Source organism: Podarcis erhardii (genome assembly GCF_964252035.2).
Source record: "Podarcis erhardii genome assembly, chromosome: 16".
In the NCBI taxonomy this organism is placed as follows: domain Eukaryota; kingdom Metazoa; phylum Chordata; class Lepidosauria; order Squamata; family Lacertidae; genus Podarcis; species Podarcis erhardii.
Window position 1 is genome coordinate 3017000 of NC_138514.1, and position 15097 is coordinate 3032096.

The 15097-nt window shown below is 46.1% G+C and overlaps 1 protein-coding gene across 7 annotated transcripts in view; it reads left to right on the forward strand.

Moving 5' to 3' along the window:
- RHOBTB2 (Rho related BTB domain containing 2) overlaps window positions 1–14550 on the forward strand; it is a 61172-nt gene extending 46622 nt beyond the window's left edge. For all 7 annotated transcript variants that reach the window (XM_081843904.1, XM_081843903.1, XM_081843905.1 and 4 more), the window contains 9 exons: window positions 2085–2286; window positions 3299–3402; window positions 4918–5103; window positions 6121–7133; window positions 8925–9043; window positions 10803–10953; window positions 12031–12119; window positions 12713–12818; window positions 13277–14550. In XM_081843904.1, the coding sequence (XP_081700030.1) occupies window positions 2085–2286; window positions 3299–3402; window positions 4918–5103; window positions 6121–7133; window positions 8925–9043; window positions 10803–10953; window positions 12031–12119; window positions 12713–12818; window positions 13277–13509 (2203 nt within the window). In that variant the 3' untranslated portion in view covers window positions 13510–14550. The remainder of the gene's footprint in view (window positions 1–2084; window positions 2287–3298; window positions 3403–4917; window positions 5104–6120; window positions 7134–8924; window positions 9044–10802; window positions 10954–12030; window positions 12120–12712; window positions 12819–13276) is intronic.
- Window positions 14551–15097: the final 547 nt, after the last annotated feature.

Here is a 15097-nt window from a genome sequence, read left to right on the forward strand (position 1 = left end):
TTCTTCTGTGCTATGATTATCCCCAGTTGGTATAGCCTTGCTGTGAACTTCCCTATCGTAGAAAACAAGGAATGAAAAAGTCCAGATGGGAGCCTGAGTCTTGCTGCTTTTTACTCTACTGGAAACACTGTAAGATATGCCGTCCCAAATGCCAGTTGTTGCAGCCGCTTGGGCAGACAGGCAGGAGCTTGGCTGCTCTGCAGTTGCCTTGTTATGCCCCAAAGGCTGCTTCTATTATGCAAGTGCATGCACACACACGTGTGTGTGTGTGTGTGTGTGTGTGTGAGAGAGAGAGAGAGAGAGAGAGAGAGACTTGTGCAAGCACACATGGTTGTGGAGCGGGGGGGGGGTGCTGTGGGTGGAGAGAAGGAAGGGATAAATTCCATGATCAGTCAGGTGGATCTGGAAGTTTCTTTAACCATTGCTGGAAAGGGAGGGACCGGTGGGTGGGGGAATCTCACATGAACAGGCATGAGAGATAAAAAGGAGGAGGCAGAGGCAGCTAGAATCAAAGTGGCAGGGCCTGTGGTCTTATATGAGGCCAAGGATGCATGCTTCAGAAAGATTGCATTTTAAAGGGACCCCGCTTTGGCTGGAGAGGTGTAGAGCTGCCTGGGCTCCAGGCCCCTCATGAAGGCTCTTGTTTGTTGCTCTCTGGGTTCAGTGTGGGTTGCATCAGTCTGGAGGAAGGCAGCTGTCCAAGTCTTCTGCATCTTGGGAGGTTTGTCATGGGGGTGGGGAGGAGATCCCTTCTTGTTTGTGAGGGACAACCAGGTTGGGGAGCTGGTGCTTGGGGCATGACTCCCTGCTAGAGGAGATTATTTTGGACACATTTCTGGAGCAGGCCATTCTGTTCAGCTGATGTCTGGAGGGACACAAATTCGGACAATGTGGGAATCCTGCTGGATTGGATTTGGGTGAGGTGAGCTTGGCAGAGGAGAAGACCAGGGTTGCTTGTTTCGTACCAGTCTCTACCAAGCCAAAGTGAATTGCCAGAGTGGCCAGGTGGTCCAGTAGCCTCTGCTCATCCTCCTGCCATTAGAAACCAGAAGAATTCAGGGCTGCACACTGGCTTACCTATATTCCATGTGCATTAAAAAGGAAATATCCAGTAGGTGTTATGTCTCAGACATCAAATTTTAAAATACTTGTTTGAGTTGATTTCTTTCATTGTTTCCTTGTGTTACTTCATATTTATAAGCTTTTGTTTTGTGTTGGTTGGTTGGACGACATAAAAAAAACTAACTTTTTTATTTTGCTCTGAACTCCAGTTTCTGCTTTAGTAAATTTTGCCCATGGCAAGATTGGAGGATAAGGCTTTCGATGGCTCCTAGACACGACACAGTCAGAGGCAGTAATGTTTCCGAATGCCAGTTGCTAGGAAGTCCAGAAGGGGAGAGGGCTCTTGCCCCCAGACCCTGCTTGAGGGTTCCCCACTGACATATTGGTGGGCCACTGTGAGAACAGGATAGACTAGATGGCCTGATCCAGAAGGCTGCCTCCCTCCCAGGGTGCTGTTTGTTTTGGACTTTACATCCATTTGTGGAATCTGCTCTTGCTGCACTGTTTTCTCAGTGTGGAATTACTCTGTTAATGAACGGAGCAAGGGAGGACAGAACGAAGCACAGCCCTGCAACCCGTTGTGAAACAGTGAGCTGGTAAGACTGCTACTGCTGGGTAGTCTTTGTTGCAGGGTGCTGTAACAGTCAGCAACATGGCATTCCTGGGAGAGTTTCCTACCTTACTTTAAACTCATGGACAGCTGGCCTGAGAAAGAACCCAAACCATGTACCGTAAGTATTTCAGAGTCTGGGGGTAATTCCAGACTGTTGCTATTTTGGGGGTAGGAACTTCCAATCCTGCAATTTTCTCTGGCATAACCAATCTGCTTTCTTCAGAATTAGAAATCATGCAATAAGGAAAGTAAGAGGGAAGTGCACCGGAAAGTGTGGGAAAACTATTGCTTGATGTAATACCCCATTTGCAAAGTTGTACCACCTCGTCCTAGACTGTGCAAACAAATCAAGATGAATGCTCAATAAACTGTTTGTCTGGTTCTGTTTTTTCTGTGTTTCTTGCTACAGGTCCCAGTTAATGGATTCTGACATGGATTATGAAAGGCCAAACGTAGAAACTATCAAGTGTGTTGTGGTTGGGGACAACGCAGTGGGCAAGACCAGGCTCATTTGTGCCCGTGCTTGTAATGCTACACTGACTCAGTACCAGCTTCTTGCCACCCATGTGCCCACAGTCTGGGCCATTGACCAGTATCGTGTTTGCCAGGAGGTGAGTGGTATCTTTGTCAATGGATAAATCACCTGGGAAATCTCACTGGTGGAAAATCAATACCTGGGCTTATAAGTGACACAAGCAACTGCTTTATCCTGAGTCAGACCAACAATCCCCCTAGCCCAGTATTGTCTACAATAACTGGCTGTGGCTCTCCAGGGTTTCTCCCAACCCCCCTAGAGATGCCAGGGATGGAACATTGAATTTTCTGCATGCAAAGCAGATGTTCTACCATTGAGCCACGACCCTTTCCCACCTCCTCACTTTAATCTGGTTAATCCTGGGTTTGAGGAGAGTCAGATTCCCTCCAGTGATCAACAGTAATTCTGGGCAAAACAGTTTTCCCTGCTCTGTTTTTCTGTGAGGAAGTTTCCATTTTGAAAATAATAGCAATGATAATAAAATGAATTGACTCAAGTAATTAATACAGTGCTAATCAAATTGGGCAGCTTCAAAGTTGAGTCCCCCCCCCCATTTCTGTCCATACAGAGCTTGTGTGTGTGTGTGTGTGTGTGTGTGTGTGTGTGTATTAAACAGAAACGGATATCTCATTTTTGACATGCTAAAATTAGTAAGCCTTCATTTTTCCCCATCTGAAATTTAAACAATGTAAGGGAAGGGCATGTGATTGAATAGTTGTGTCCATACTGTGAGAGTGCAAGCCTACTTAGAAGTAAGTCTCATTGCTTTTAGTAAGCTTACTCCCAGGTAAGTGAATGTAGTATTGCAGCCTAAATTAGGTATATTAAATTTATTTTGCCCTAATCAAATCTTCCATTCAAATACTTCTGATGGGTAGAGTGGGGGAAGCTTTTGAGATTGTGCTCCCAATCAAATTAAATAATTGAAAAGATTTCTGGGGAGGGGGGTGAAATGTGGAGAAAAAAATATTCAGCCCTTTCCTGAAATCATGCATCACTGATTATCAGACTGAAAAGCTACTGGGCATTGCAGTCCTCCTAGTCCTTTCTATTCATTTGAAGTATGTAATCTTTTTGCCTTCTCTCAGGTATTGGAGCGCTCTCGAGATGTGGTAGATGATGTTAGTGTGTCCTTGAGGCTTTGGGATACCTTTGGAGACCATCACAAGGACAGGCGCTTTGCTTATGGAAGGTCAATATTGATTATCTGGTGCAGTGCTAATGATGAACATGGAGCAGACATTCAGTCTTGGCTTAGAAGCTCACTGGGTGGTCAAGTGCAAGGAAACATTTCTCAGTCTGGTCTATCTTGCAGGATGGTTGTGTCCTGCAAAGGAGCCAGTTTTGCCTCTCCTGGAGGGGTGTCCTTCATGGGACCCGCTATACCTTTTCCCATACAGTTGTCTTTCATTGCTGTGAGAAAAGCTTTGTGCTTCTTGTGGTGAGACAAAAACCTGCTCCCACCCCTCACTTATGCTTTAAAGACCTGGCAATCACTGACAGAATCCTTCAGGGTGGAGATGGGATATGTAATGTGGAAGAGAAACAAAAGGGGAAGCCAGGCCTGATCTCTGACCTGATGGATATGTAAAGTGAGCAACAAGATGCTTGAAATCCATTACACAAAATTAAAACAATAATCTAAACAAGTGAAACCCAAACCTAATCCATCAACAGGAACACCAATGCTAAGCAGTAGAGAGCTCAGCCAAGGTAATAGTCTCAACTCTACTTAGAGATAAAAAGAATTATAATCACACAAAGGCCTTCAGAGCAAATGTCAAGTGGCCTTTGCAAAATGTTGCAAGTTAGAAATGACAGAGCAGACTGAACCTCCCTAGGAAAAGAGTTCCCATGGATTTGGTGCAAATTTTAAAAAGGACCTGTCTCAAGAAACCACACCCTGGATTCCAGGCAGTTAGGGGACCTGGAACAAGGTGTTGGAGGAAGATCTTAATATGAGGCTAGATTGATATAGCAGGTGATTTATATACTAGCCCTTCCTCAAAATACACACTATGTGTTGATATGTAGTAGCAGGCATCTCAAATGGAACAAGTGGAAGATGGGTGGTTACTGAACCTAAAATATACATAAAAGCCCACTCTTAGGGTTTTGCTATCATGGAGCCTTTAACCAAGAAATGAAACCCAAGTGGACATATGCAGATGAAGGGGTGGGGGCTATGCAAATAGGACCAGGCACATTTTTCAGTGACTCCAACCAAATTATCTGGGACAGAGTAAATGCTCTTTTATCTGAGACAACCCCTTTCCATAAACACGGGGGGCTGTTGGGACAGGAAGCAGCTTTAGCCTTTGCCCCAATGTTCTCCCCAGGTTCCTCCCTTAATTTGCTGATACTTAAATTAATGCTTGCCACACACTCCTATGAGAACAAATAGAATTCTCCATGGGGGGGCAATGTACCACTATGGTGGTAGTGGTAACAATGAGCACAGGGTACACATAGACCCATTACAAACACACACACACACAATACACACACACACACGGACAAACACTTGCAAGGACAGCAGTGGATTTGCACCAAAACCTTGGGGAAAGTTGGTGTGTGCATTGCACCTGGAGGGACTGGGTGTCATCCTGCAGGGTGCATGCTTGCACCAAGAGGTGCTGACTAATGTAAAGAGAGGGCTTGCAGAGACCAAAGTGATACCTAACTCTTGCCTCCTCTCTGTCCACAGATCTGACGTTGTAGTATTATGCTTCTCCATTGCTAATCCCAACTCCTTACACCATGTGAAGACCATGTGGTACCCAGAGATCAAGCACTTCTGCCCCCGAGCTCCTGTCATCCTTGTAGGCTGCCAGCTTGACCTTCGCTATGCTGACCTGGAAGCAGTAAATCGAGCTAGGCGACCTTTAGCCAGGTAGGAAATAACCCAAGGACGGCTTTGGTGGGCTGGGGAAGCTAAACTGTGGTTGGGCATCACAGGTGCCACGTTTCATAGACGACAGGACAGGGAGTTTGTGACATTCCCGGGCTAGAGCACGAAGACTCATGCACTTGCCTATGGCACAATGTCAGGTCTGTCCTCCAGTGCTATACTGTTACCTGCTCCCTGGTTCAGTAACACGGAAGACAAAGGTGGGGATGGTAGATTTAGATTTGACTTGTGGCATCTTTGTCAGAAAGGTTGGCCATCGCTAGTGAGGCCATGGAAGCTGGTCTTTTAGGGCAAATGGGATCCTGTCCCACCAACCTCAGCCAGCAAGCCTGCCTTCTTACTTAGTCTAGGGGCTGACGCTGCTTGTCAGTTCCTCCTCCTCAGTCTTCTTGTTGCACTTGTAGAGCATAGCAGGGAAGATGGTGGGGACAAAACTAGAATTGGTTCCATCTGTCATTGGCCTCCCTGTATTCTGCCCTAACAGTCCCAATGGACACCAGTGACCACTGTAGTTAAGCAGAACAAGCAAATTGGTTGAAGGAGAAAGGCAGCATGTGCAGGGATTTAGTGTGTATCGAACCTTCTAGTGTACAAGTCTTCAGCTTCTGCAGGTTCCTGCTCCATCTACATTGTGGGCAGGGACAATTGGGCAACTAGTGCAGACTGTTCCCTGGATGGCCCCACACCTGGGTTGTTGTTTTTTAATAATACTTCTCATGCTTCCAATTTAGCTCTGGTTCCAGGCAGAAAGCTCCCTTGGCTAGGGCCATGGGACACATTCTGAGCGTATGGAGAGTAGAAAACAAACTGCAAAAATAAGAGAGGAAAGGCAGTAGAGGCAGGTACAGCCAGATAATGAGGATCCACACCTGATAGTTTTCTCCTTGTGAATTGCCACTTTTCTACCTTAGGCTGACTTACCTCTGTCATTTGCCTTGGATTGCTGAGCAGATGTAAAACTAGTTTTCCCCTTCCTGGTTTTTTCCTCTCTCTCTCCAGACCGATCAAACCAAATGAAATTCTCCCCCCAGAGAAGGGGCGAGAGGTGGCCAAAGAGCTGGGGATCCCTTATTATGAGACCAGCGTAGTAGCCCAATTTGGCATTAAGGATGTCTTCGACAATGCCATCCGAGCTGCCCTCATCTCCCGCCGGCACCTCCAGTTCTGGAAGTCTCACCTGCGTAATGTCCAGAGGCCGTTGCTCCAGGCCCCTTTCTTGCCCCCCAAGCCACCCCCACCCATCATCATTGTTCCTGACCCTCCTTCCAACAATGAGGAGCGTCCAGCCAACCTGCTGGAGGACCCCTTGTGCGCGGATGTCATCCTGGTGTTGCAAGAGAGAATCAAAATCTATGCGCATAAGATCTACCTCTCCACCTCCTCCTCTAAGTTCTACGACTTGTTCTTGATGGACCTGAGTGAGGAGAGCCAGCAGGGGATGACAGGAAGCGGCACCGGGGCTGGTGTTGCTGAGCGGACCCTCCATCAGGAGGAGAGGCATCACCACGGCCGGGAATTCCTCCTGAGAGCTGCTAGTTTTGATATCTGTGAGAGTGCTGAGGAAGCTGGCTCTGGCCAGCAAAAACCGTGCCTTAGAGCCTCCACCAGCGATGGGATATTGCGGGGCAAGAACTATGGGGAACGAGGGCTAAAACGGGGGCGGATCCTCTCCTCTTGGAGCCGTGCCTTTGTCAGCATCCAGGAGGAGATGGCGGATGACCCTATGACATACAAGCCCCGACATATGGTGGTGGTGAAGATGGACCCTTCCATCCAACTGGGGCCCTTCAGGGCTGTGCTCAAATATCTGTACACAGGAGAGCTGGACGAGAACGAGAGGGACCTGATGCATATTGCCCACATTGCTGAGCTGCTAGAAGTCTTTGACCTCAGGATGATGGTGGCCAACATCCTGAACAATGAGGCATTCATGAACCAGGAGATCACCAAAGCCTTCCACGTCAGGAGAACCAACCGGGTTAAGGAGTGTCTGGTCAAGGGGACTTTTTCCGGTACGCTCTAGAGCACTGGGTAGCCTTGTGGGACATGGCTATTGGGACCAATGTCGTTTGATTTCCAGGATGCGGGGGGCTGAGATGAATTTGGGTAATGAGCTAAAGTCACAGGGTGGGACAGGACATTGTTCTCACCCTGGCTTAAGTGTTGCATTGGAAGCCCTTTAGGAGCCACCTTTGTTAGGAAGAATGAATTAGTAGAATTTTTGATTGCACTACTTCAAATGTTTCTGGATGTCCAAGTTGGGAGTTTTTTTAGTGTTCTGCCATGTAATCAAACTCCTTGCATGTGGTAAATAGTATGTCAGAAAGAAGATGCTTCGTTTTTTGAATAGCATTAGCTTTTTCTAAGCTCACCCATATAAATAAATCCTACTTAATAGAAAAAAACATTGGGAAAATGACTAGGGGAAACCCAATATAAATAATAATAATAATATTATTAGTATTTTAAAAATTATTATTAAATTATTATCAGGTCTTCTCTGTTTTGAATAAACACGAGCTCTTTTTTGTTTTTAGACTGGAGAGCAGATACAGATACACACACTTTAAAGTGGTAATGTCTAGAACAAGCTTTGGCACTTGGTTCTGCTGAATATATGAGCTGGCCCTCATATAGCTCTTCTGAATAAATACAAAGGCTGCTTTTGCCACCAGATGGTTGTCTGTTCCATTACTCAGGGCTTCTTGCTGTTTCCTGTGCAGGAGCCAATTTAATTGTATTGTTGCTTGTCAGTCATAGTGCAGAAAATTCTGTTGCATTGTCCAGTTTCCTGCTATTCCCCTGTCATCCATATAGTTCTGTTGCTATGAAGGCCTTGTGGTTGTTACTGGTGCTATTATTTGGGGCTACAATCACTAACATTCAATGAAATTTCCCTTCTGATTAATCCTGTAGATCAGGGGTGGGGGACCTATAGTCCTCCATATGTTGTTGAGCTCCAACTCTCACCAGCATGACCAGTAATAAGGGATTATGGGAGCTGTAGTTCATCAACATCTGGAGGGCCACAGGTTCCTCGCTTCTGCTGTAGAATAAACACAAAGGCCAGGAGAATTCATTCCCTCCTGTCCTGGCCATTTCCTGATTATGTGAAATATCATCATTATCCTATGCCTCACCCAGTTCCTGTTTGTGGGATGCCTGAATTGTCTTTTTAAGCCTTAGAAGCCTTTGCATCATATTTACAGAGCAATTCTCAACATGTTTACTCAAATATCTCATTATTGTTTCATGTGATAACTTCCTAGTAAATGTGTTTAGGATTGTGCTGTTGGTTTTGGCTAGCTTTGGCACAACTTGCTAGCCATTGAGGTTGTAGATAAGCTTTGCTGCATAGCTAAATTAGGGAATGATATGGAAATTTCATTGAATGTTAGTGATTGTATCTCCAAATAATAGCTCCCAGAAAAGATCAAATAGATATAGAAACCCAGAACTCACAGCTCAAAGCTAAAAGATAATCTGCACAATTACTTTGTAGATGGGGGAAATTGCTGTAGGTGACTTTATTCCTTCAGTATTTTTTTTTGGGGGGGGAGGGGGATATGTTCTTGTGGAAGTGACATCTTCTAGCCCTTAGCATCTCATTAGTTTTCTCTGAGTTGTATACGGTGCTAGTCCTATTCAGAGTAGATCCATTGAAGTTAATGGCCATGACTAGCTTAGGTTGGGCCTACTTTGAGTAGAACTCAAGTTGGCTACAACTCCCTGTTACTATGTGGTAGTAAAGCAGAGTCCACGAACATAAAAACATTTGCTTATGTTTCTTTACTTGTTTGCAGATGTCACCTTTATGCTGGATGATGGTGCTATCAGTGCCCACAAGCCCTTGCTAATCTCCAGTTGTGACTGGATGGCTGCTATGTTTGGGGGTCCGTTTGTGGAGAGCTCAACCCAAGAGGTGAGGCCACCGTGAGCATGAAAAGCTCCAGACTGAACTATCATCTCTCTAGTTTTCCAACTTAGACATAGCTCCAACTAATACTTGGACCCCATTTCATACTGTGTGCAACTTCAGTTTTTTGTCCACACTACACCTGAGCAGATCTTTTGATGAGCAAATGTTTTCATTTCTTTCAGCTGCTGAGCTAAGATCCCTGGGGTTCGGGAGGGAGTAGAGTGCCTGCTTTGTGCTTTTTACACAGTACTCTCAGCATCCAGGTTCAAGGGAAGAAAAGGGGAGATGGTAGGGAAGGGTTTTAGGGCAAGTGCCATTATGTGGGGCTTGGAAGGGAAGATCCTATATGTTTTATACAGTAATAAGGGATGGACTGGGGACAGTGCTCAGATTATAGGGTATCCAGCTCCCTGACCTTTTGTGGTTTTTAGAAGGCTTTGGGGACACAGTTTGGCTAAAAGGAGTCAAATAGTTATAGTTTTTACTGAGGGCCTCCTACCTTTTCTCCCACAGTTTGAGCTCGCTTCCAGCAGGGGGGCATTGTATTGAAAGCCAACCCTATGATGAGGTGGCCATTTCAAGCAATAGATTTTAGGTGCCAGTAAAGGTGGCAGAGTGGGAGACAGCCAGGACCCACCAAAAAGCCCTTTTATACAAGGTCCATGGAAATAAATTGAAGCTGTGCAGATTATGTCCCATTTTAATGAGTGAAGAGGAGAAATACTGCTTGAATTTTCCAACTTCAGAAAGAAAATGTCCTTGGCCTTCACTGTGGCCAGCACTTTGGAGAGGTCCTTTCCCTTCTGAAACCCTTGCAAACGGCAGACAAAAGACCCAATCTGTGCAAGACTACCTATTTTATGTCAACCTTGGAACAACATACAAAGGGACTTTTAGGACCCTGATTTGCCTATTGCATTTTCATACGGCAAATTCACACCCATTTACAAGAATACATAAATTTTGTAACCTGGGAATGGTGGTGCCCATGTATCTTTTTCACCAGGATGTAAACATTGTAAACCAGATGCAGAGAGGGAGCTAGTACCTTACTAGGTATGCTGATGTGTGTGAAAAATATGCAACTTCCTGATGCCCTGCTGTATATTATTGAGGAAGTAAAATGATCACAAACTCTGCAGTTTCCATGTCTTGTCCCTCTTGGGGCCCAAGCAAAAGATATGGTAGGAACTGACTGTGGCTGCTTTCAGAGTGATGTGAGTGTCTTCTGGACAGGCTCCATTCTGGCCTAAAAGTATAAGAAGATCCTGCAGAGAAGAGATGAGGAATCTGTAGCTCTCTAGATGATGTTGGACTAAAAATTCTATCAGCTGCAGTCAGCATTGCCAGTGGGCTGGTATGATGGGAGTTGTAGGGGCACCTGGAAAGCTGCAGGTTCCCTATCTCTGTTGTGAAAGCAACAACAATCCATCCCAGTGAGTAGGGGGAAAACCCAGTAGCCTCTTCTCAGGGCAAGCTTTCATAGGGCTCAAGCAATATCACATGACTCACTCTAGTCTATAGCTATTAAAAGAGTTTTGTGCTAGGCTGCCTGAACACTGTATAATTCCCCTCATTAGCCAGAGCAAAGGAGGTGGTACACAGGCTGGACTCCCTGCCCTCAACCATTGGGTTGAATAAAAGGGTAAATAGAAGTGAAGAGTTGTTGTATGACGAAGGATGAGCACAACTATGCAGTTTTTCTGTATCTCAGTATGTTGTGAATTTAACCCCTCTTGTGTGCATGTCCTTGCTCTTACAGGTGGTTTTACCTTACACCAGCAAGAGTTGCATGAGGGCAGTGCTGGAGTACCTGTACACGGGGCAGTTTTGTTCCACATCAGACCTTGATTACATGAAGCTTATCATCCTTGCCAACCGCCTGTGTCTGCCACACCTAGTTGCGCTGACAGGTAATACTGGGGAGCTGCAAGCACAGTTCTGACTTCATAGCTGTGATCAGGCACAATATGGGGCAATGAAGGAGCTTGTGCCTTCTGCTTAACAGCGTGAAAATACTGTGCTTTGATCCTTCTCCTCAACTTTTGAAGTGACGTTAGCTTAGGAAGGGGTGATGTCGTTAGGTGTCATTGTATGATATGGAGAACCTTCCCTGAAGGCACTGATGGGATGATAGGGTTTGAGGCAAGCCATATAGTTTTCAGTGTTCAAAGCAGGCTTACTTGGAGATAGACAACAAGGGTGTGACTTTCTGGCTGACCCATTGCTTGTCTTGGTCTGGCCGGCAGGTGGCACCCTGTGCCCCTCTTCTGTCCTCTCTCAGGCCCCAGAATGAGGAGAGGCTGAGCTGGCAGAATGAACTGTTCTGCTTGAGAGAGGAGGTGAAGTATCACATTTGTGAATGCTCCATAGTTTAAAAAGTTTCCTTTTTAAACAAAAGTAGAGTGGGCTGACCTAGAACCTCTCCCCTTGATTGAGAAGCTTGATTTTTACTTGCAAGGTTTAAAACAAAAACATTTAAAAAAATGGCAGGCCCTGCCTGACCCTGAAGGGGTCTGTGTCTTATTCAGTGGAGTGGTGGGCTGCAGATGCTGAGCTCTGATGATGTTGTGGAGCGCGTCAAGCGTGAGTACAAACCCACTTAGCATTTATTGACATACTGTGGCACCAAATACATAAGCAATTCACTACTGTCCACAAGATTGCTTTCCTCTGGAGTTGCCTATTTTATTTTATGTAGGAAAAAAATTTCATGTAGAAAAGCAGGCCCCTGTGCTTGTTAGGACAGGATTCAGTTTTGTCTCAACAAATACAAAGTGAATATGGATTTCTTTTCAAACTGGGTAATTTAAAAGCAAGCAAACAAACTCCACAGCAATAACCCCACAGCTGTGTTAGAAAACTTAGAATCCAGTTTCTTCCTTGCTTAAAAACTGAAAGAAAAAGATTAGTCTTTACCTATTCTGCCCTATTAGTCAGGAGGTCACACTGATGCACTCTGACCTTATTGTATGTGTGTGTTTTTACAGAACAGTTCACGGTGTCTGGTCTGATGGAAGCAACTCAGATGTTAGTGGATATTGATGGTGATGTCCTTGTGTTCCTGGAGCTGGCTCAGGTATAATAAATGGCTTGGTCATAGTGAATCCGTAGTGATCCCTTGAGGTCAGTCACATTGAACTCTGAGACTTGCTTCCCAGTCAACTTGTACAGCAGTTGGCTCAAGGGGTCAAATCTAGCAGGTTGTCACCAGGGACTCACCTGTCAGTTACACGTCACATGACTGACAGGTAGGCAGGGTCCCCCACCACACCCCTGCTCACAGGTGTGGGAGTCCCCCCACGCACCCACCTCCCACTAAGGAAAGAAGTGAGATCAACTGATGAGCAGGGATTAAATTCCACTGCCTTGGCTGTGTGATCCTGTTCCCTGTTGGGAACAGGGCACACAGCCAATGCAAGATTAAATCCTGCCCTTCTGCCCATCAGCGAACGTTACCAGTGGTAGGTGTGCTTTGGGGGAAATGTCCTTGTGGGTCAAGCTGGACCCTCCGGTGGGCCAAGATTGGCCCATATGCTGAAGGTTCCCTACCCATTCTGTACAGGATTGCACTGTTAGTAGCCCCAGTCATTTCCTTAGCAGTACTGGCTAAATTACCCTGTGGTGTTGTGCTGTGACTCATGTCAATATCTTATTTCCCCCGTCCCACAGTTCCATGGTGCCTACCAGCTAGCCGACTGGTGCCTCCATCATATCTGCACCAACTACAACAACATCTGCCGCAAATTTCCTCGAGAGATGAAAGCAATGTCAGCAGGTAAGCATGGAAGAATTATGAGTTGTGCATTGCCTTGGGTGTCCATGAAGAAAAGCAACGAATAAGATTTTTATAGCTGTTTCTTAAACATGCACAAGAGTATCAGTTTGTAACCCTTGCAATCTCAGCAAAACCCTTAAAATGGTTGAGACCACATGAGGCTTGTTCCCATCCCATTCCTTCTAGTAGGATTCCTCATTGCAGTTGCTGATCCTCAGGGTTGGCTCCTGTCTGAGCCCCTCTTCCACTGAAAGCTGTTCTAACCCTTTCAGGTCAATGGCTGATGCCATCTAGTTTTGCTGCACATAAATTGCACATTGACGGTTCAGAGTTTTGCAAACCATCCACGTCTCCAGATTGCTTTTCCCACAAACTTTAGCTGCATGTTTGCAATTCTGACTTTTCTTTTTTAACTGTAATAGCAGGCTTTTAAAGTTCCTTCCTTCCTCCCATTGCAGAGAATCAGGACTATTTTGAGAAGCATCGGTGGCCCCCAGTTTGGTACCTGAAGGAGGAGGACCACTATCAGAGGGCCAGGAAGGAGCGTGAGAAGGAAGACTACCTCCATCAGAAACGGCAGCCTAAGAGGAGGTGGCTCTTCTGGAATGCCTCCTCTCCCGCCCAGTCACCTTCCTCATCAGCAGCCACAGCTTCATCTTCATCTTCCTCCTCTTCCTCTGCTGTGGTCTGAGAGATGCACTGCCCCTACACACACACACACTCCTCTGTCTCTCTTGAGAGAAGGGAGCCTGCCACCCTGACCAACATCTGGCTTGACAGGCTTAGAGAGGACACCACCAGCTAAAACCCTCAGTGGAGAAAACAAGCATGAATGTCCCTGGGAGGTTAGCAAGAACCTGTGCAGGTGGAGCTCAGGGTCTGGAGCATCCTACATCTTCACCCAGAGCTCTCTCCATAGGGTCCCAGTCCTTGCCTCAGCCAGTGTTGGCGCACAGCCGTTGGAGGCTGCCCGGGTGGAATGGCAGGCGAGCCAGTTTTCTTTAGAAGGGGGCTCACTCATCTAACAGGACACACCTCATGTTTACAGGAATGCAAGAGGTTTACTTTGAAAATCTGCTACAAGGAAAATGCAGTTCTTCATTGATTTAATGAGGGTTCCCGCACCTTTGCAAAAAAGAAATAATGGGGTGCCTCACACTGTCCGCCCCTCTGCACCATGTCATTTCAAGCTGCTGAAGACAGGCGCTGTGCCCCAGATTTTTTTTTTCCTGGGCTTCTTTTCATGACAAGGTGATCATTTTTCTGTTGCACGTCCACCCCTGGGGCCTAGCTCTAGGATGTTTGCTAGCAGCAAGGCACAGATCCTGGGAGCATCAAACAGCTGTGGACCCTCCTCCTGAGAGGCAGGCCCTGCTAGAGGAGGCATAGGCCAACAGATGCTTCAGTTCTGCACTGAGACTGAATTGCAACAGGAAAAGTCCTAGAACACAGAACATGCCTGCTGTGGGTGGAAAGATGCTGTTTTCTTTCTTTCTCTCGTTGCTTGCACACTACAAGTTACCAGGTTGGCTAGCCCAATGAGAGCAAGTTAAGAAAGTTGGCAAGGGAGTCTCTTCCATCCTGGCCTGTGCTGGCCATGTTTGGAAATGTGCTGCTTCTGAAAGAATTGGAAACTCCAGCAGCTGACACTGTTTTTAATGAAGCAAACCAATACACCAACTTGGATTTTAGTGTGCAAGGTTGTGTTGTAATAAATGGTATTTTGAAAAGATGCTTGTGGCCTCTGTCTCTGATTTGGAGTGAAGGATCATGCTCCTTTCTGGGAAACCTCTGGTGTTGTGAAAGTGGGTGGAGCGATCTATGTAAATTCTATCATTGTACAGTAGCCTGGTCCTCCGTCCAGACTGGGAAGAGGCATGACCAAAATTCAAGGACATTCCAGCTGGGTGGAAACTTTTGAGGAGGGTGTGTGTCTGGGGGCAAACCCAAGAGACAGGTGGAAAGGTTGGAAAGCCACACTTGGCCCCGGGGTCCCATCCCACCCCCAAAAGTAGACAAAGACCTAGCTGAATAGTATGGGCTCTACTGATTCACTACGAAAACTGTTACAAACTCCTGACAGTTGACAAGCTTTATTTAAATTGTAAAAGGAAGTTTGAAAATATTTCATATCACTGATCCACCATATCCTTGAGAATCCTGCTTTTCTCCCATGCTATCCCAAGCAGTCTCCCACCTAGGTCTGGCTCAGCCCCACTAACCCTGGTTGCTGCCTTCTAAGTGTCACCTGAGACCCAAGCCTAGGCATACATGAAACC